Source organism: Rattus norvegicus, chromosome 19 (assembly GCF_036323735.1).
Source record: "Rattus norvegicus strain BN/NHsdMcwi chromosome 19, GRCr8, whole genome shotgun sequence".
Taxonomy (NCBI): Eukaryota; Metazoa; Chordata; class Mammalia; order Rodentia; family Muridae; genus Rattus; species Rattus norvegicus.
This window is the reverse complement of record NC_086037.1, coordinates 50,661,821-50,683,628: the sequence shown is the minus strand read 5'-3', so window position 1 is coordinate 50,683,628 and position 21,808 is coordinate 50,661,821. Positions and strand designations below refer to the sequence as shown.

Sequence of the window (21,808 nt, the reverse complement as noted above, 5' to 3'; positions counted from 1 at the left end):
AAGTGAACAGTAAGGGTCTGTTTCCCCTTAGGAGTAAGACATCTGCGAGTTCATAAGCCCCAGGAAATGTAAGGGCAGGGGAGATAGTTTCTACCACAAAACTGTCTACCAACTGTCCCCAGTAACCCCTTGTCCCACACAACTTTTAAGTTAGGAATAAAGAAACCATAGTTTACAAACACCTCTTTATTGCAGACATTAGGCACAGGTACATGGAAGCAGCCGTATTGCAGATTTTATACAGGGTGGAGTAAGAGGCAGCTGGCATCTACCTCTCCCACCCCTACTTCCCCCAATACACAGCAGCTTAGAAATCAATCCCACTGGACCCTCTTGTGTGGTGTCCATGACTATGCTGGTGTAACCAGGCAACCTGGAGCGTTTGCAGAAATCTATTTACTCTCCCCCTCATAGTGCAGAATGGCGGGGAGGTGGGAGCTTTCAGGTGTGCCTAGCCAATCCTCAGCCCCAAATCTTGGGCTTGGTTCCAGCTTGCAGTTGCTATTTTGGTAGCTTTATACTATCCAGAGGTCTCAAGGACGAAAAGCTTTATTTGTACTGAGCAAGACCTGTGCCCAGACTAAGAAACAGGGCAGAAACTGCCATAATAGTTAAGACTTCTTGGGATTTGATGAGAGTATGGGGTGTGTGGGAAGTAAGGAGATGGCGTGTAAATGCCCTGCACAAGTCTTGAGGGGGCAGCTAGAGCAAGACTCCTTCACACTGATTGTTTCCATAGTGTGGAATTTATACTCCACGCAATGGGGCCTGGCTCCAATACCCCAAGCAGGCAGTACAGCATCTCTTGCTTTGCTTGGGGAATGTAGACATCTGAAAGTCATTTTTTGTGGGTATAGAGCAGGCCTCTCCATCTGAGATTCAACCCAGAGGGTATAAACATGGGAGGTCATATTTGCCAAGGCCTTTGTAGCTGCTACAGAATCATCTGTCCTGCTACTAGACCCGAGTCTACAGAGCAGAGGCCACTGGAGGTGTCAGACAGAGCTGACTGAAGAGCCTTCAGTACAAGAGAAGCTTCAGGCCAGACCTGCTTTCCAAAGACCTGGGCTGGAGAGAACTGTCCCAGCAGACTTGAGGGCTTAGGTGGACTGCCATGTGAGTGACTTTGCTCCCTGCAGCAGGTACTGTTAAGGTGAGGCAGATGGGAGGGTGGCATCAGAGACAATGGGCCAGAGCTGCTGATGCCCAGCCAACTACTTAACTAATTAAAACAATTTAAACTGTTAAGAAAATTTTTGTGGTTTTATTGTATCATGAGGCATTGAAACATCTGAACAAATCGATATCTGGGCGGTTGGTGAGGCAGCTGCTTTCTCCTTCACTTCTTTGGGTTACTAGAGCAACTTGTCAGTAGATTAAAAAAAAAAAAAAAAAAAGAAAACAAAACCAAAAACCGACAATCTTTTGCATTACTTAAGTCTTTCCAAGGCATGCGCTGGTACAACACAAACTTTTCCTGTCAGATGCAACTAGTCTAGCATCCAAACATCATGCACAATACCGTGGTGACAGAAGCGCACTGCACCCACTCCCACCTCGGCCCTGCTCGTTTGTGTATGATATTTGGAGCATCTGGAGGAGATAGGATTGGGAAAAGGGAGGAGGAAACAGCGTGACTATCTGGCCAGGAGGAGGTCAGCCGAAGTTGTGCAGGGCAAGCCTGAACATGTCATTGGTGCAAACCCAAGCGTCATTGATGTTCTTTAATAGAAACATCTGGTGGAAACCCATGATGGGATCTTCATCAGCCTGTATAAACAGAGAAAGAAAAGATTCAGTAAGGGGGCTAAGGAACAGAAAGGATGTTTAATGGTATTACAACTTTGGGATCAGGTACTAATTACCTTAAACCTGAATTCCAGTACAATAGGTGCTTGTGAATGTGAATTGCTATGTGTGAAACTGCTGGTCATGTAGGTGTCAATAAATGGCTACTCATATGTATACTGAAAGGCAGCACATTTTACCACTTAGCTAGGCAACAGAGCAGAGGACTTGCCTGTCTTCTAACTCAATGTCTCTGTGTAGAAGTGATCAAAAATTTTTAGGACTCTAGTAGTACTTACTATTGGTTTATAATGAACCACCTTACTGTTCAAAAGCCAGTTAGTTCAATCAGGAGACATTACTGATAAAACGGAGTAGATGGTTCACACTGGGCACAGTGGCACGTGCCTCTCAGTGTGTGTATGACAAACACATTTAAAACAAACCAAGCAAGAAAGCAAATAAGCCCCCGACAAAAACCAAATAAATAAAACGCAGAGAAAGTTTACAATAGGATCACAATTTTATATAAGGGGTTGGAGTAGGATGGGGAATGACCAGCATAACACTGCAACATAGAAAGGCAGCCCCGGGCTGGAGAGATGGCTCAGCGGTTAAGAGCACTGACTGCTCTTCCAGAGGTCCTGAGTTCAATTCCCAGCAACCACATGATGGCTCACAACCATCTGTAATGGGATCCAATGTCCCCTTCAGGTGTGTCTGAAGACAGCAACAGTGTACTTACATACATGGAATAAATAAAATAAATTAAAAAAAAAAAAAAAAAAAAAAAAAAAAAAAAAAAGGCAGCCCCAAACCTCTAACCAGAACTCAGAAAACCAGGATGAGGCCTAGTGCACACATGCACACACCGGCTCCAGCTTCACTTCTTGTTCTAAGAACTGGTGTTAACAAGGATCAGGCCATTTGAAGCTCCAGCTGGGACACTAACACCAGGAGGAATCTGAACCTAGATGTGAAGTAGTACTGCTTATTACTTCAGCCTAAGGAAGCAGAGGATGAGCTCCCTGGAAATGCCTCCTCAACCCTAAGGGCCTGATTGGAGAGTTCTGAAAAAGCAAGAAGAACTGAGAGAAAAGGAAGGCCCGACTTGTAGGTAGTCCCTCTGGGTCTAAGTAAGAACCACAGGACACTCTTTCCATACCCATACTGATTCAGAAAGCACTACCCAGCTGATCTAGAGGGGAATGCACATGCGTATGTGCTGAACCCTATCATGACACAGTCCCAGAGAGCTGAGAGCTGGCTAAGGGGGTCAGGCACTCTCCTGCTTTGGGAAGAGAGGCTTTTGGAAAGTGTTTGACAATAAGGATGACAGGTCTTAAGAGTAAGGAGACACACCTTAAACGGGTAAAGGTTCTTGCCCTACAATCCTGGTGACCTGAGTTGGATCCCTAGGATCCATGTAAAAATGAAAGGAGACGGGCTGGAGAGATGGCTCAGCGGTTAAGAGCACCCGATTACTCTTCCAGAGGTCCTGAGTTCAATTCCCAGCAACCACATGGTGGCTCACAACCATCTGTAAAGAGATCTGATGCCCTCTTCTGGTGTATCTGAAGACAGCTACAGTGTACTTGTATATAATAAATGAATAAATCTTAAAAAAAAAAAAAATGAAAGGAGACAAGTTTTCCCTCTAACCTCCATATGTGTACCATAGTGTGATACACCGATCATGCACACATACATTTTTTTTTCTTTTTCTTATGGGAAAAGGGAAATAAATAAGCTGGGACTTCATCTGCTTTGCTCAGCACGTGAAGAGCCAGCTTGGGCCAGTCATGATGGTATACTCTTTTCACCTCAGCACGTATTAAGCAGAGGCAGGAGGATCTCTGTGAATTAGAGGGCTTGGTCTAGGGGGTTGGGGATTTAGCTCAGTGGTAGAGCGCTTGCCTAGCAAGCACAAGGCCCTGGGTTCAGTCCCCAGCTCCGAAAAAAAGAAAAAAGAAAAAAAAAGAAAGAAAAAAAGAAAAAAAGAAAGAGGGCTTGGTCTACATAGCAAGACTCTGTCTCAAAGAGAGAATGAGGGAGCACCAGCTTGGGTGGTAGCACTGAGGGTTATTGGAGGATTATCTGGAAGTGCCCAGCCAGCAGATCTATGTGTACCTCAGGACGACACAGGAGCCTGGGAGTTTGGCCGTACAGCTTGACCCTGCTTCATCTTGTTCCCTTTCCATAATGGCTCTAGACCAGTGCTCTTCACTAGAACTTTCTACAACTATAGCCACTTGAAATGTAACTATACCACTAAGGAAGTACATTTTAATTTAATTAGCATAGTTTAAAACTGTATGGAGCCAGTCTGGTCTACACAGCAAGCTCTAGGCCAGTAAGGGATACACTGTGAGACCCAACCTCAAAAAAAAAAAAAAAAAGTGTAGAAATAATTGTGGGGCCAAGCAAGGGAGGTGCTCAGTGTAAGGAAGTACCTGTTTAGCATGTACTCAATATTCAGCCAAGGAAAGAAGAGAAGGGAAGGAGGAAAGGTCAGTTGCAATGGTTCATGGCTGCTACATTAAACGATGCAGGTCTAGGCTGCCACTTTGATGGGTTTTGTTTTGACAGTCACTTTGACTGTTCCCACAATAAGCAGGTTACATCCACAGGGAAGGCACAGGAGGCCTGCCCAGGGCTCTGCTTTGCCTGCCTACTCCAGCCCTGAACACAGTGGCACCACTACCTTGAGCTGGCCTACAACCATGCTGATGATGCAGCTATCTGGTGTAGGCTGATGGTCCTGCGCCGTGATACTATGCTGAATTTTCTGGAACGGAAGGCTCTGCAAGAGGAAGAATAGGAGGTCAGCTGAGATCAAAGAGGCATGAAAGAAGCCACCTGTGCCTCATGTCTGGCCTTTACTTACAGATAGCTTCTCCACAATGGCAGCTTTGCCCTGGAATTGCTGTCCTTCCCACGTAAGGCATGACGCATCAATCTAAAATGTGTAAAGAAATACAGTCAGAGCCTCAGCACTTTAAAGCTTTAGAAAAAAACCCTCAAAAGGATCTTGCTTAGGGAGAAGAGTTCATATCTGTTTACTTACCTGGAAACATAAAATTAAAGCTGAATCCCAAATTTATATTAGCAATAATTTCTAAATTAGAAATTCTTTATTTCTGCCAGCCGGTAGTAGCACATGCCTTTCATCCCAGCACTCAGAATTAAAGGCAGAGGCAGGCCATCTGAGTTGGAGGCCAGTCTGGCAACTTCCAGGAACTATACAAAGAAGCCTTCCTTGTTGGAACCCTCAAAATTCTTTACTGCTTTTTATTTTGTTTTATTTTATTTTTGAGGGAGAGTGTCACTTTGTAGTCCAGGGTAGCCTCAAACTCAAAACATCTGCCTAGCTCAGCCTTCCAGTACTAAGATTAAAGGCTTATGCCACAACACCCAGGCAAACTTTCTAGATTATATCTCATTGTTCCTTGAACTCTAAAAGATTACCAACACTCAGATCCCATTACATATGGTTGTGAGCCACCATGTGGTTGCTGGGAATTGAACTCAGGACCTCTGGAAGAGTAGTCAGTGCTCTTAACCACTGAGCCATCACTCCAGCCCCCAAAATGTATTTATTAATACACACATCTCTTACCCACTTTGTGAAACAGTCTTACTGTGTAGCCTAGGCTAGCTTAGAACTAAGAGATCCTTTTGCCTCTGCCTCCCAGTGCTGAGATTAAAAGGGTGTGTCACCACACTCAGCCAATGACAGAGGTTATGGCAGGATGATGGAGTGCCTAAAGCTAGCCTAAACTACATAGTAAGGATCTATGCTAGGGCAGGAGGTAGTGGGGAGAGGTGGGAACTTCTGTTACTTCCAACTGTAACATTAGACAAACTGATTATTTTTCTGTTTTAGTTTCCTCAATCATCAAATAGGAAACATTTGAGTAATTATGAAACAACATATACAAAGTCCTCTTTTAGGACCTTGCTAAAGTAACTGTCTTTCAGGAGGGGACCTGTTAAACCTGCCTTAATTATTTTACAATGACCTGTCTTCCCAGCTCCTTGGGAGGCTGAGGTAGAGGAATCTAGGTCTGAGGCCAGCCTGAACAAGACTGTGAGACTCCTGTGTCCAGAAGAGACAATGAGAGGAACTGACGTATGTGTGTGAGTATACGCGTGTGTGTGTGCAGAACAGTGACAGAGTTCTATCACCTGTCCTACGTGCATGAGGGCCTGGGTACAATCCCTCTAACTCATAAAGACAATTTATATCATCTAGGATGAATTTGTTACCACTCCTAAGATGCCTTTCTTTATTTCCAAAATTTCTGAACAAACCCTGACATTCTGGAAGAGATACTGACAACTTCTAATGGCTCAACTAGGATCTATGGATAGTCCTTCCTATCCTGGGTAGATCTGTTAGCTTAGCACGACTGAATGAATGCTCTTGTGTTGCTAAATCTCAGGCAGAATCAAGAATGAATAAATGAGGGGCTGGAGAGATGGCTCAGTGGTTAAGAGCACTGACTGCTCTTCCAGAGGTCCTGAGTTCAAATCCCAGCAACCACATGGTGGCTCACAACCATCTGTAATGAGATCTGATGCCCTCTTCTGGTGTGTCTGAAGATAGCTACAATGTACTTATATAGAATAAATAAATCTTAAAAAAAAAAAAAAAGAATGAATAAATGAGTATCATTAAAATGTGAAGCAATGGCCACCTAGAAGACTCCTTGGTTTAACTTTATTTTATCCCCACAAGCACTCAGATGTTCTGACCTCAAAAGAAGCTGCACATGGGGTCTCCAGGAGCCAGCACTGCACTGAAAATGCTCATGGCTGCTGCCTCCAGAGGATAATGAATCCTAGTCTTTACTTGCTACAGAGAGATGTGATCCGATAGGGTGCCAACCACATGGAATAGAAAGCCCAAACTTGGGGTTGAGGATTTAGCTCAGTGGTAGAGCGCTTGCCTAGTGCAAGGCCCAGGGTTCAGTCCCCAGCTCTGAAAAATAGAAAAAAGAAAAAAAAAGAAAGCCCAAACTTCCTATCCAGGACACTCTTGATATTCAAATTGATCTCCTAGGGCTTTATTCTGGCTCTCACATTGGAGACTTACGTAAATTGCGCCTAGTTGGGTTCTGTCGTTATCAAATAACTGATAGTAATGCTGAATAAAGCTGGATCCAATCTGCTCCCAAATTGGCTTGTCTCCCATCCTGGAGAGTCACCCACCTCACTGAGACCTGCAAGACCAGCAAGACAGAAATGTTAGTACCACAGAAGCAAGAAGTAGCCTGTCTTTTCCTAGCCTCCTCATGCAGGAAGATTCTCTGTTGATACCTGTTCTTTCAGGGTATGTGACAGCCCTGGGGATCTCACACACCTTACCCAACCCTGACCAGTGGTAGGAACCATATTTAGCCCATGTTCTAAGGACCTCTAGGTGGATGACAGAGGGTGCCAGGTACACACAGGGTAAAGGAAAATCAGAATAGTCCCCATGTCCAATAAGGGGAGAAGAAGGAGCTAAGCACCAGTTTTCTTTAATCCTTTCAATAAGCTGCAAAGCCACAGTAACTTCCAATACTGTCTCTGGGATGTGATGGTGATGGGGGTTGGAAGGACACATGACTTCTACTCCACTCCTGACCACAGCAAGTCCCGAGGAGCCTCCTAACATTTCTGAGGCCAGGTGATTCTTGACCTGGTCTTTTCTGGTGTCAGTCCTTCAGTGATAATGACATTCTCTACTCACTTCAGAGCTCTGACAGGATGAAAGGGAAAAACAGATGAAGGCATGAGTGGGCAGTTATGTGCGGTATCCCGTATCACCAATACCCTGCTCCTGAAGAGCTGTCTCTACACAGCTCAGGCCACCATCCCAAAGACAATGATGACAAAGCCACTTTGGCTTTATTGAAGCCCTACATGGGAAGGCAAGCTGTACTTCCTGTGGGTCCTAGAGACCTGTATGGATCTGACTGTAGACGAGTACATCCTCTGTCCTGATAATAGGTTTGAAACAAAACAGTAACAGGATACTTGGCTCCAGCAGAAAAGCATTAGTTGCGGTAGGAGCTACTGCACATCAGTGCTTCTAGGGTTCCCACATCCTCCTCTGCTGGCTGGTGGTTACACAGCTTAACATGGTGAGTACTCACTCACTACAGTTTCTATGACCTCACCGAAGGCCAGAGGAGCCAGCAGGAAGGGACAGAGTAAAGAAACAGAGGTTAATCCAATCCTCCAGCCTATGAAGATACTCTAGCCAATGAAAGGCCAAGAAATGAAGCCAGTTTTATTTTAAGTTCCCTAGGAAGTAGCTGTAGCTGTACTAAAAATAGCAGCCATGCTCAGATGACTAAGAAATGTCCAGGAAAGTCTAAACCAAGCCGAGGAGAAAGCTTGGATCCAGTCACGGCTGCACACAGGAACACAAAGTGTGTCCCAGTTCATATCTGTGCCAAGAAACAATCAACAAATGGAAGAAACATAGGATCTACAACCAGTTTCACCCGCAATTTTGGTCACATCTCCAAATTTCTAAAAAGTCCACATTTTCCTACCCTCCCATCTCTGCGCCTTCTACCATAGTACTGACTCAGCCTGTCCCACCCCACAGAAGCCAAGATACTCAGTCCAGTTCCCAAGAGTTCTCAGGAAAAGCTGCAGGAATAATGAAGGCCAGGCTTCCTTCTGCTCTCAGCCCCTATATCAAGGGGAGGTCCTAGAAAAGAACATGCCAGGCAGAAGAAACAGCACCATCAAATATGTGACAGCACCAAACCAGGCGAGGGATGGAAACTGGGACATCAGAGAGGGAAAGCAAAGCCATGTGGTAAGACCGTGGGGCAGCATAGGAAGTAGGAGGGTGTTTTTTCTTTTTCAGTAGTATTGTCCTATCTATCTTATCTATCCTAAGACTCTATCCGGGATAGTGTCACCACGTAGTCCTAGAACTTGCTATGTAGACCAGACTGGTCTGGTTTCTCTCTGCCTCTGCCTTCTGAGTTTTATTAAAGGCATATGCTACCATGTCCAGATAGGCAGGATAGGGTTTTGTGTTTGCTTCTTTTGAAGCAGGGTCCCAGTATGCAGCCTTGGCTGCCCTTCAGTTTGCTATGCAGATCCACCCGACTCTGCCTCCAGTGGCACACAGCACCACGCCCAGCAGTAGTATTGTTCTTAAAGGTAAGCTAACTCTCTAATAGAAATCTTCAAAACTGGATAAAGCCTAGCCTAGTGCTACAAGCCTACAATGCTAGCTACTTGAAAAGCTAATTTAAGAAGAATCCTGGTCCAAGGTCTACCCAGCTACAGAATGAGTTCAGTTTGGGTAACTAAGTGATATCCTGTCTCAAAATAGAAAATAAGCCAGGGCCTGGTTAGAGAATGCTTGTCTAATATGCACAAAACCTTGGGTGGGATCCTCAGCAATGCAAAGACCAGATAGATGTAAGTGGCATATGCTTGTAATGCCAGTACTTGGGAAGTAGAGGCAGGAGGATCAGAAGTTCAAGGCTACACAAGGAGTTAGAGGCCAGTCTGGGTTAGAAATCCTGTCTCAAAAACAAACTAACAAAAACAAGAAAACCAAAGACTGCATGAAGACCTTTGCTTTAAGGAGACCAAAAGCAGCTCCAGGAGCCAACACCAACCTGACTCTAGGACTGTCTGACCACACCCTTATTGCCATGGACCCAAACATATGACACGAAATAAAGTTCCCTTGTCACCTCCGTGCTGTAGATTAGGACAGATTGAACAATGTCAGTGCTGACATGGTCTTGTATAACTGAACCCTAGATCACACACTCCCTTTACCACTGAAGCCTCTGGGTTAAAGCTGAGCCCTAAACTAGGTTTGGTATTGCCTTCCTCCAATTCCATTACCCACAAGCAGGTCAGGGCTACACAGAAAGACCCCTCTTAAAATAAGCAGCCAGGAGCAGGTACACATCTGTAATGCCAGCACTTGGTAGACTACAGGACTGTTGTGGTTCCAATCCACGAGACTGTACGGTGAAATGCTTGTTTCAAAAAATAAGGTCTGGTTGTGATGGTACAGGTGCTTGGAGGCAGAGGCAGGAGAATCTCTGTAGAGTTCAAGGCCACCCTGTTCTACATAGTGATACCCAGGCCAGTCAGAGCTATATAGCAAGACCCTGTCACTTACAAACAAACAGAACCAACCAACCAAGGGACTAGAGAGATCACTCAGCTGTCAATAGTTCTTCCTGCTCTTCTAGAGGACTGAATTTGGCTCTCAGAACATACACTGGGCGTTCACAATTGCTTGTAACTCTAGCTCTAATCTGATACCTTCTGGCCACATAACAGACATACAAAAACAAAAAACTCGGCTGGAGAGATGGCTCAGAGGTTAAGAGCATCCCTGTCGGGCTGGAGAGATGGCTCAGCGGTTAAGAGCACCCGACTGCTCTTCCAGAGGTCATGAGTTCAGTTCCCAGCCACCACATGGTGGCTCACAACCATCTGTAAGGAGATCCGATGCCCTCTTCTGGTGTATCTGAAGACAGCTACAGTGTACTTATATATAATAAATAAATAAATCTTTAAAAAAAAAAAAAAAAAAGAGCATCCCTGTCTTGCCAGCCACTCATTCTATCTGCATCTAACACCAAATACACACACAACAGGCTCAGGGCTTGAGTCCCTGGCACGGGTATAATGACTTGCTTGGTCAATTCTTATTCTTCCTCCAAAACACTGGTCAGACCCTGTTTGTTATTACCAGGCACCACTGTTGACACACCTCAGGTATAAACCCCATCAACTTTCTCTTGTTGCCCTGAATGCTTTGAAATTTACTCTGTAGAGCAGGATGGTCTCAAACTCAGAGACCCACCTGCCTCTGCCTCCAATATTGAGCTTAATTAAATATGTAACCTGGCCACCTTTGTCAATTTTCATATACATGATCCTTATACATCCTCCCCTAGTTCAGAATGTACAGCACTGCAAGTTAATGACTTAGTAAGTTTTCAACTTACAGTTTGAAAACAGCATTCCTGAAACCAAAAAGCAGCAAAACAGAGACCCTTGCCATCCACATGTACTACTCTCCTGGAGGTGTCCAGAACTGCCAGAAAGCTCTGATCATTGTTCTTAACATGTTTACTAAAAAGTAAAACCGTGAAACAAAGGCCTCACAAATGCAGTCTCACATCACATTTAGAACTAACCTTCAGGAGCTGGAGATGGCTCACTGACTGTTCTTCCAGAGGTCCTGAGTTCAATTCCCAGCAACCACATGGTGGCTCACAATCATCTGTAATGGGATCTGATGCCCTCTTCTGGTGTGTCTGAACAGAGTGATAGTGTACTCACATATATAAATAAATCTTAAAACAAACAAAACAGGGTTGGGGATTTAGCTCAGTGGTAGAGCGCTTGCCTAGCAGGCGCAAGGCCCTGGGTTCGGTCCCCAGCTCCGAAAAAAAAAAAGACAAAAAAAAAAAAAAAAAACCAAACAAACAAACAAAACAACCAAACTACCTTCATCCTATGGCTTCTACAGCTCTTGTGAGAAGCCAACAGCCATACCATCTCCTCAGGCTTCTCCTTAGTAGCCCACAGACTGACTAGAGCCAGGCTCCTCAAAGAGCTGTTGCCCCTTGCGATCAGCCTTTTTTGGACTCTTAGGCTTTTGAAGGTGCAAAGATGCTCCGAGAATCACAAAATCTGTAAGTCTCTGCCAAGAAGTATGCAAAAAGGTAGAGATTACAAACCTTGTGTATAATTTCAGGTTGTTTAAACCCCCAAGAAACCAACCATAAACTCTGTTAAATGTTGACCTAAAAGAAAAACTTTTATCTGATTTTTTTTAAAGATTTATTTATTATGTATATACATGAGTACACTGTGGCTGTCTTCAGACACAGCAGAAGAGGGGATCAGATGGTTGTGAGCCACCATGTGGTTGCTGGGATTTGAACTCAGGTCCTCTGGAAGAGCAGTCAGTGCTCTTAACCACTGAGCCATCTCTCCAGCCCTATCTGATTTTTTTTAATATCAAGTGTCTCCAAAGACAAAATCTGTAATAGCAGTGAACTGCACATCATGGAGATCCTGGTCTCAAAAAAAAGAAAGCGGTTCAAGCCAAGAAAGAATTGTACAAAGAGGGGCTGGAGAGATGGCTCAGAGGTTAAGAGCACCAACTGCTCTTCTAGAGGTCCTGAGTTCAATTCCCAGCAACCACATGGTGGCTCACAACCATCTTTAATGGAATCTGATGCCCTCTTCTGGTTTATCTGAAGACAGCATACTCACATAAAATAAATTAAAAAAAAAAAAAAAAAAGGAAAAAAACTTTAAAAAAAAAAAAAAAAGAATAAACCTTAAAAAAAAAAAAAAAAAAAAAAAGAATTGTACAAAGAACCTTATGGCACTCCCGACCCTCATGTCAGAGCAATACTCATGTCAGAGATGAACCAAATGAGACCCAGTAAGTCCATCAGCTCAGCAGCTGGTACACAGAATTGGACTGTCCAAGTTTAGTGGGCCTCAGAGCCAGGACTCCAATGACAAGCTGAGTTCTCTTACAAATAGAAATAAGCAGATCAAATCCGTGAAACTCAAATCCGTGAAACAGGAGCCTCTGGGCATGAAGCCCTAGATCTCTGAGCCTCAATCTCTTGAGAGCAGCAAAGCAGGCCCCTCTCAGAGATTTTTACTCTAAGGCCTAAAGACAGACGAATGTAGTAGTTATGCCTGTAAGCTCAGCAATCAGGAGGCTGAGAGAGGAATACTATGTGAGTTCTAGGCCAGTCTGTGCTAAAGAGATGCCATGTGTCCAAACAAACAAACAAACAAACAAACAAACAAGTAAACAAAAAATGAGTATCAGAAGACTGCAAGGTGACTCAGCAGTTAAGATAACTTACAGAACACCTAAGTTCAGCTCCCAGCATTCATGTGTTGAATATCAACCCCTATAATGCCAGTTCCACAGGATCCAAATTCCTCTACTGTGCACACACAGCATGTACAAAAGTATGGACAGACAAGCAGTTAAAACAGACACATAAAAAGGGTCAGGGGTTGGGGATTTAGCTCAGTGGTAGAGCGCTTGCCTAGCAAGTGCAAGGCCCTAGGTTCAGTACCCAGCTCCAAAAAATAAATAAATAAATAAAAAAGAAAAAAAAATAAAAAGGGTCAGAGATGGCTTAGTAGGTGAAGGTATTTACTACCAAACCCATTGGAACCAACATAGCAGAAGGAGAGAACAGATACCTACAAGTTGTTCTCTGACTTTTTCATGCATTATAGTGTGCCCCTCCTCCAGAAATGTAATAAAAGGGTTGGGGATATTGTTCCCTTGTAGAGCACTTACTTTGTATGAAGCCCTGGGCTTGATCCTCCAGCAAAACACACACACACGGGGTTGGGGATTTAGCTCAGTGGTAGAGCGCTTGCCTAGCAAGCACAAGGTCCTGGGTTCGGTCCCCAGCTCCGGAAAAAAAAAAAAGAAACAAAACAAAACAAAACACACACAGAGGGTGAGCAACAACCCAAGACAGGAAGGTCCAGTAGTGCACCTGCCTGTTCTTGTCTGAGTGTAGTGATACACACTAGTAATCCCACTACTTGGGAATTGAAGGCAAAAGGATCAGGAGTATAAAGTTATATCTGACTACATAGAGACCACAGCCAGTCCAGACCACGTAGAATAAAGTAAAACAGGAAAACCCTGCCTGGTTAAGAGCATTTGTTGTTCAATTCAGTTCCAATCCCAGCACCTGCACAGTCTTACTGCTTCCCTGAGTATCAAGCACAATACTCATAAACATAAATAAAAATAAATCTAAAAATAGTTTTTTTAAAAAACCCTGTCTCTCTAGTCTCATGATGATATAGAATGTGTAAGTCAGGGCCTTCCAATATTTCCCATGGCATCATGGGAAAAGTGATGAAGTGAGAAGTAGTGAGAAGGAAGCCTCACTACTACTTTATCTACAAGGCCCTGAGCTATCCAACCCTCCTGGCTGTCGAATCTCGACTTTGCCACCTACTTTCTTCCCTTGTTAGCAACCACACTGGGCATTTTGGTAGTTTTAGAACAGATTGAGGCCATTCCCACTGAGAACTTTGTAGTCAGTGTTCCTTTCACTGGATTTATTTAGGGGTGTGTGTGTAGGTCAGAGGAAAACCTGCAGGAATTGGTCTCTCTTTCCAACACTTGGGGTCCCAAGCACTGATGGCAAGTTGTCAGGCTTAGCAGCACACACCTCTTAACCACTAGGCAGCTACTCCTCCGCCACAAGACTTCCTCCACTTTATTCCCAGGCCCCAGGATTTTTTTTATCTTTTCAGCCCCCTTTGAACTGTTTTTTACTTATTTATTTATTTTTTTTAAAGATTTATTCATTTATCATATATAAGTACAATGTAGCTGTCTTCAGACACACCAGAAGAGGGTATCAGATCTCTTTACAGATGGTTGTGAGCCACCATGTGGGTGCTGGGAATTGAACTCAGGACCTCTGGAAGAGTAATCGGGTGCTCTTAACCACTGAGCCACCTCTCCAGCCCCCCAGGAATCTTAAGCAAGGGTTGATGCTAGTGACTCACCAGCCCAGTCACTCACTGGTTCTTCTTATACCTAGACCACTCTTGCAACTAGATGGCTGGTTCTTTATCACGTGTCAATTCAAATGTCACCTCTTCACTGATGCATTCTCTGACCACCCTAGTCTCACATTTATTCTTTCATGATTTCATACACAATGTACTCTACCCATATTCTCTCCTATTATCTTTTCTCTTCTGCCTTCTCCCATGAGGGCCTTCTTCTGAACAAGTCTCCCTCCCGTCTTTCTCTTTTTCTGTTCTTCTCTTGTGGGCCACTGCATTTAAAGTTGCTTGCATTAGCATTAGTGAGGGGTTATTTACTGGAGCAGGGCAATCAGTGATGACACTGAGCTAATCCCAGGAACCATTAGCTAGCAACTTCCTGTAGCTCCTATGACTCCTCCCCTCTGTGATGAAATGTCAATGGGCCCAGTCTTGTGCAGGTATCCACAGCTGCTGTGAGCTCACAAGTGCATCAGTCATGCTGTGTCCATAAATCTGGCTACTCATGTTATCTCCCAACCAGAGCACCATACTTTATTGTGCTCCCAGAGCACTCTTCATCACCTGTTTCCACTGGACCTGGCCCAGCCCTCAATCACTTTTGTTGACTAAGTAGATGAATGTCTGGGAGCCTAACCTAGGCTGGCTGTTCTCTGGAATTGTCAGATTTAGGCAACACTGCTCAGTGACCCATGTTCTCCTTCACCCACACCTTGTATCCAAGACACCGGGAAGTGATCCTTTGTTCCATTCAGCTACCTGAGTGACACGTGGCAAGTAGAGACTGGCTCTCAATCCAAAGGCCCTAGTCACCTGGGGAGCAGCTATGGTAAATGGTAGACACACAGGCAACTCCTTGACCATTAGCCTGCTTCACTTCTCCCTTGAGTTATGGTCCTGTCTTCTCATCAGAAACTTGGCCAAATTAGGGAGAAATTAACCAAGGTGCTAAAGCAAAATCCAGTGGTAAGGAATTATCATCAGCCTCTAACTGAGAGGCTACATACAGGGAGGCATTCTTGATCCAGGAAAGGCAACTGTCCAACCTACCACTCTGTTAACTTCAAGTTCAGAGACATTTTGGTGCCTAGGTGGTTAGCCCAGGCAGAACCTTTTCCTGGAACTGATATCTGAAGTCTATATAGCACCACTTGGACCTTTCCCTTCCCTATGCCTGAATGCCTCCAGAGCCCCAGACGACCCAGGAGCTTTAGTCTGAGACCTGCGTCCTATACTCTGCACTTACTGCCCCAGTAACTTCCCTTTCCCAGTAGTTGCACAAGTTCTCTGGAGCCCTAGGCTTTCTTTAGTTTCTATTTTGAACTGAGCTTCAGGCCTTGAATGCTCTGAGGAGGCGACACCCTGGTAGGGAATGAGGTTCCTCAACAACTGCTTCCACGGTATTCCATGACCACCTTTGGCCAGCATTGCTGTGATACCACAGGAGTGAGCAGAGCCGAGAATAAAAAGGACAGAGTTGGGGTTGGGGATTTAGCTCAGTGGTAGAGCACTTGCCTAGCAAGTGCAAGGTCCTGGGTTCGGTCCCCAGCTCCGAAAAAAGAAAAAAGAAAAGAAAAAAAAAAAAAAGGACAGAGTTTACAGAAGATAATAAATAGGACCCTTCCTCTTTCTTTTTTTTTTTTAAGAGTTTTTTTTTTTTTGTTGTTCTTTTTTTCGGAGTTGGGGACCGAACCCAGGGCCTTGCGTTTCCTAGGCAAGGGCTCTACCTTTGAGCTAAATCCCCAACCCCCCTTCCTCTTTCATATGTCCTCTGACTTGAGCTTCAGAACGAATTGGCCCAATAAGGCTGGTATAGTTATTTTCACCTCAAAAGCTCCCTGGCACATCCAGCGCTTGATTCCCCAGAATGAACAAGGAAGTAGTAGGTTACCCCAATAGCTAAGAACCAAGATGGCAGAAGCACAGAGGCAGTAAGGAAAATCCCATGCTTTTCTTCCTTTCTAGTATCAGCAAGTTCCAAGCACCTCAGGATGAAAAGACCCGAGCATGTGCTCAGTAGCTCAAAGCGGATTTACCACAGGGACAACCAAGAGCATTCTCTTCTGTGACTAGAAACATCTAACGGTGATACGGCCCCGTACAGATCCTTCCAGAGGCAGCTGCCTTTCCTATTTCTATGAAGGCTGAGATTCAGTTGGAATTGAAACATGGGCCTGAAGGCCAAGGATGGAGGATGAGAAAAGCCTGCCTGGACAGCCCTGTGAGATCCATCTTAAAAAGGTTGAGAGCCGGGTTGGGGATTTGGCTCAGTGGTAGAGCGCTTGCCTAGCAAGCGCAAGGCCCTGGGTTCGGTCCCCAGCTCCGAAAAAAAAGAAAGAAAAAGAAAAAAAAAAGGTTGAGAGCCAGGGGTCGTATGCATGCTTGGATCTTTGTGAGTTCAAGGCCAGACTGCCTTAAGTTCCAGGACTATAGAGCGATATGGCTCAAAAACAAAAACAAGGGGCTGGAACGATGGCTCAGTTAAGAGCATTCACTACTCTTCCGGAGGTCCTGAGTGCACTTCCCAGCAACCACAAGGTGTGGCTCACAACCATCTGTAAAGAGATCTGATGCCCTCTTCTGGTGTGTCTGAAGACAGCTACAGTGTACTCACATACAAATAAACACTTGAAAAAGAAAAAAGAAAAAAGAAAAGCAAAATATCCCAAAATGTTCTCTATTTTATTAAAGACATCAAGGCAAACAGACTTCTCCTTAGGGCCTGACAACTTTTGGGAAGGATGTTTTTCATCCTATCTCCAGACCCTGGCACTTACTGAGTTGACTTATAACAGGCAACCACCAAAAAATAAGGAATAGTAGGCCCAAGATTGGCCATATGCCTGCTGGCAGTGAGTACCCTGGGGACAATAAGCACACTCACTCTCAGTCCTTCCTACTACTATGACACTTTTGCAGCCAGAGCATTCAGCCCACGACACATCAGAGCTGAGACGAGAGAAGAGAGGTGTTGTCCTGAGCACTTACTGATCCCTTACTCATTCACATGGCTTGAAAGTCACTCCAGGAATATACTACTGGCCTCCAAAGGGAGGTATTCAAGAATTCTGGCTGTACATAGTCAATGTCAAGGTTCACAGAATTACAAAGTTGGGAAGGGGGTAGCCAATTCAAACTGAACAACTGCAAGCCTACAAACAATGGGAAAAGGTTCATTTGAAAACTTAACAAAACAGCTGGGTGGGAACTGGGGATTTAGCTCAGTGGTAGAGCGCTTACCTAGGAAGCGCAAGGCCCTGGGTTCGGTCCCCAGCTCCGAAAAAAAGAACCAAAAAAAACAAAACAACAACAAAAAAAAAAAAACCAACCAAACAAACAAGAAAAAACACCTGGGTGGTGCTGACACACACCTAAAATCCCAACACTTGGGAGGCAGAGGCAGGCAGATCTCTGAGTATGCAGCCAGCCTGGTCTACAGAGAGTTCCAGGACTGACAGGGCTACAGAGAAAAATCCTGTCTTGGGGGGAAAAAAAGACAAAGAAAGGGGTTGGGGATTTAGCTCAGTGGTAGAGCGCTTGCCTAGGAAGCGCAAGGCCCGGGGTTCGGTCCCCAGCCCGGGAAAAAAAGAACCAAAAAAAAAAAAAGACAAAGAAAAAACAATAAAAAAAATCCCACTCGAGGTGCAGCCCAAAGAAACTCTGCCCAACTTTTAACCTCCTTCTTGGAGAATGCTCTTCTACTTCATCTGGAACCCTAGACTGTGTATCCTGGAGGTCCCAGTGAGGTGAAATGCTGTCTAAACAAGCAGTCTTCTTATTTCTTATCTGTGCCCCCCAAAAGCTAGAGACTGAAGCTAAGGCCTCCTGCCTGCTAGACAAATGCTCTACTACTGAATTATGCCACAAGCATTACCTAAAACAGAATGGCGGAGACATTTAGGCCTGTAAGTAATAGTAGCCACTTCAGAGGTGGGAAGCAGAGGAACAGGGTTTCAAGGAATAAATGATTGTCATTTGATCAATCTGATCATGAGGGAGTCTCAGTTAAGTGAGATGTTACACACCCATGTTTCAGGCAAGGGGAAAGAAGGTCAGACAATGTTGGTGACCTTCCTAGGCATTCTGAGAATACCCCTACCCCCCCCATGCCTTTGGTTTTGGCCAGTCATCTGGAGAGGCAGGTGGACCCACTAAGGTTTTGCTCTCAATGCTCTCTAATCCTTTAAAAGCCCCCTCTTCTGCACTTCTCTTCAACTAAGCCCTCAGCACACAATGCCAACATTACTCTGTCATCTTTAGTACTGACACCTTTTTTTAGCATCAGAAATAGACAGTATTTATCTCTTTTCCCCTGTAGCCTCATCCCTGAGTCAACCATAAAGGACCAAAGAATGTTTGTGGAAAAAAAATCTGAATATTCAGATAAAAAACAAAACAAACCATGCTCACGTCAAATAAAATGCTAACAGCTTACTAAAGGAATCCTGAAGCTTGTTTTGAGACATGACTTCACAATATATAATCCTGACTGTCCTTGAACTTTTTTTTTCCCCAGACAAGATTTCTCTGTATAGCTCTGGCTGTCCTAAAAAATATATATATATATAATTTTCTTTCTTTCTTAGCTAAAACAAACAAAAAGGTATTTGTCACTTCCTTGTGCAGCTATACTCAATTGTCCCACTTCTCATGACTTCTTACATGACAGAAGAGGGCACATAGAGATTCTGAAGAACCTTAGGATTCTCCTTTGTCTCTCAGAACTAAATGGACTGCCAAGTCCAGTAAGATCGAGGGCTTCTTGGGGTCAGGGTGCTTAGAAATGGCTAACTCCAGACAGACGTTTCTGAGAACTTTTAAGGAATAAGGAGAGACCCAAATTCCTTTCATTTCTGGCTCACCTCGGAGAAGAACAGTTTCTTTTTGATCCTGAAGGTGCTAGAATATACACAGCCTAGAGTTTATAAAGTTAAGGTTTGATTCCTGGTGCTACAAAAAGAAAAGAAAAAGAGGCAGAAGGGGGAAGAGAGAAGGAAGTCCTATGCAGAAGCCACTCAGAAGCTGATCCTCAGCCATGAGCATAGCTCATCTAAAACTCAGACAAGGTGCAGAGTTCATTTTAGTTCTTTGAGACAGGGTCTCATGTACCCCAGGCTGGCCTTAGATTTCATATGCAGCTTAAGATATAACTTCTGATCCTTATGCTACTACCATGATGCTAGGTTAACTGGGACTTCAAGCGTGTGCCACCGCACTCAATTTATTCAGTGCTGATGATCAAACAACCAATCTACCAACTGAGTTACATCCCTATCTCCAAGAAAGTATGGAAATAACTGCTTTTACCAAGTAATCCTACCTCTTTGACCTTCTATGTTCTGTGGATAGTCCTTCCTTGGCTGCTTAGCCAAAACATGCAGGAGTCTCTCCAGAGCCTACTGGATAAGCCTTGCTTACCAGCTATAATATGGATTCAGAAGCTTGAATTCATAGAAGGTAGGTCCTGGTTAAGATCTGAGCAATCTCTGCTTGTTGTTTTTGACTAGAGAGAATGACTGTACTGGAGGGAAAAAAACTTCAAGTGAAAACCAGAATAACAGTATCTGGGGAAATATTCTAGGAGCAGGGGACACCAAAGACAGTGGCTTTCAGCATTCTGCCATAAGTCAGTCTGTCATTCTAAGAGACTGCTTAGGCCCATGTGACACAGAAGCCAGCAATGGACCAGAGAATCCAACCTGACAAGAGATGCTTTCTGCCAAGTCCTGGGAGCTTTTCTACACTCGTTCCTTAAGCATTACTCAAAACAGAGTGCCTTTTCAAAGCCTGCTTAACAGTAATTGGTTAAATACACCTCTTCTCCAGGAGCTCAAAGTGATAGACGATCTGTGGTACCATTGCTAAAGCACTTTCTCAAGACCCAACCATCTTCTTGACTGTTCACAGGCAGCCCCAGAACATGCGAAGAGAAAGCAGACATTCTGTGGCTTCTAGTTAGTTCCAGATCTGCAAACAACTTCAACAAGCAAACACAACCTAAACTAGAGCTCTAGCCACAAGGTCCCTTCCACCTTCTCTTGTCCAGCACTGGGCTCAATGACCTCAAGCTTGGAGTTCATTTCTTCATGAATTAACTCCTACCTCATCGTTTTATTCTAAAGGAGTCATTTTCCTATCAGGCCCATGCAATACTGACTCTAGAAGGTTCTAACGTAGTTTAGAATTAGGCCTGCTTGAGAAATCTAACAAGAAACTTTGGAGGCTCACACAAATTTCACTTCTTTGGTGTCTTTTCTCCATTATAACTAAGTCAGGCAACCCACCCCAGAGCTAGAGCCTAGTCATGGAGGCTGGGCCTACCAGACGGGAGCTGCCTTTACAAAGACACTATGTACAGATTTTCCAGGACTAGCTAGAGGTAAAGTCCCACGAGGCATTCCCTCCCGCCCCAGAATCCCTGCCCTTGTCCTCCATGCTGGACACTGCAGCACAGTTTCCACCGAGGTAGAGGTTAAGTTTCGTGCACTCCCAGCAAGCAATCAAGCAGAGAAGCGTTCACCTACATCCTAGCCGGGCTATGGTTTGGAACCAGGCAATGGTCCCAAGCCCCAGCAGCGGCAGGAGGGCAACCCTTACCCATGCTGGCTCTGGAGCGAGCTGGGTGGCGTTGCCCATCCCCGGATCTTCGCCGGCGGGTGGTGGGACGAGGGTCTGGGATCGGCCCGCCAACCTGCCTGCAGAGGTTGCAGGATTCGAGCAAGCCAGGGAAGGCCACACAGGGCGGGCCCCTGAGAGCTATCCTGATCGTCCGGACAAGAGAAAAAGACCTGGCCATCAGCCAGGACACAGGGCGGCCCGGACAGGCGTCCGTCAGGCTCTCAGCATTCCCCGGGCCGCGGCCACAGACAATCCGCGGTAGGCGGAGCCGCGCGCGACACATGGTGCGGGCCCCGTGCCTCTTCGGGCCGCCGTGGGGGTGTGAAGAGGGGAGGGGCCTCCAAGGGCCTCGAAGCAGAAGCTCCCAGCGGCCTAGAGCGCGGCTCCTGCGGCCCAGCCCCCGCCCCGGCGCGCTGGCCCCAACACTCACCCGTGGGGCTGGCACGATGGCGGCAGCGGCGGCGGCAACCCAGCGCGGTCTGCGACCGACTGTCCCTTCCCCCTTGCCTTCCCTCGCCCGTCCCGTTGCATTCCGGGAAACGTAGTCCCAATATGCTCCTTATGAGCGTTAGTGAACTTGGCTAGAACGACATTTCCCAGAATGCCGTTCGCGGAGGCGCAGCCATTGCTCGCAGCGCGGGAGGAGAGGCTAAGTTAGGGAGGGAGGCTGTCCCGGTGAGCCCCTGAGAATTGTGGTCTAGCGGAAGCCTCTGGAACACGGAGTTGGCGCCAGGCAAGGATCAGGTCTCGGTTGTAGCCGGGTACCAGCTGGCCTGGCCCCGCCTAGGTTTGTGTGGCAGACGGTGCCTGACCCCGCCTCCGT

General features: G+C 45.4%; 1 protein-coding gene across 5 annotated transcripts; it reads right to left on the bottom strand.

Annotated features, from left to right (window-relative positions):
• Positions 1–171: 171 nt before the first annotated feature.
• Nutf2 (nuclear transport factor 2) lies at positions 172–21,461 on the bottom strand. 5 transcript variants are annotated; one of them, XM_006255480.5, is made up of 5 exons: positions 20,965–21,461; positions 6,887–7,013; positions 4,676–4,747; positions 4,493–4,591; positions 172–1,770 (listed from the first exon to the last, which is right to left on the bottom strand). In XM_006255480.5, exons 2-5 carry the CDS (start codon positions 6,983–6,985, stop codon positions 1,657–1,659), a joined length of 384 nt encoding a protein of 127 aa, XP_006255542.1. In that variant the 5' UTR covers positions 6,986–7,013; positions 20,965–21,461; the 3' UTR covers positions 172–1,656. The 5 variants fall into 5 exon arrangements, with proteins under 5 accessions (XP_006255542.1, NP_001007630.1, XP_038953554.1 ...); NM_001007629.2 differs by having other exon boundaries at positions 21,416–21,448; XM_039097626.2 differs by lacking the exon at positions 20,965–21,461 and adding an exon at positions 13,127–13,238.
• Positions 21,462–21,808: the final 347 nt, after the last annotated feature.

What these genes read in the sequence shown, in the direction of transcription:
- Nutf2 (XM_006255480.5), bottom strand. Translation starts at nt 6,985, where the DNA reads ATGGGAGACAAGCCAATTTGGGAGCAGATTGGATCCAGCTTTATTCAG. An exon ending in CCCAACTAGGCGCAATTTAC is followed by an intron (nt 4,748 to 6,886) that starts GTAAGTCTCCAA and finishes TACACATTTTAG; the next exon opens with ATTGATGCGTCATGCCTTAC. An exon ending in CCATTGTGGAGAAGCTATCT is followed by an intron (nt 4,592 to 4,675) that starts GTAAGTAAAGGC and finishes TTCCTCTTGCAG; the next exon opens with AGCCTTCCGTTCCAGAAAAT.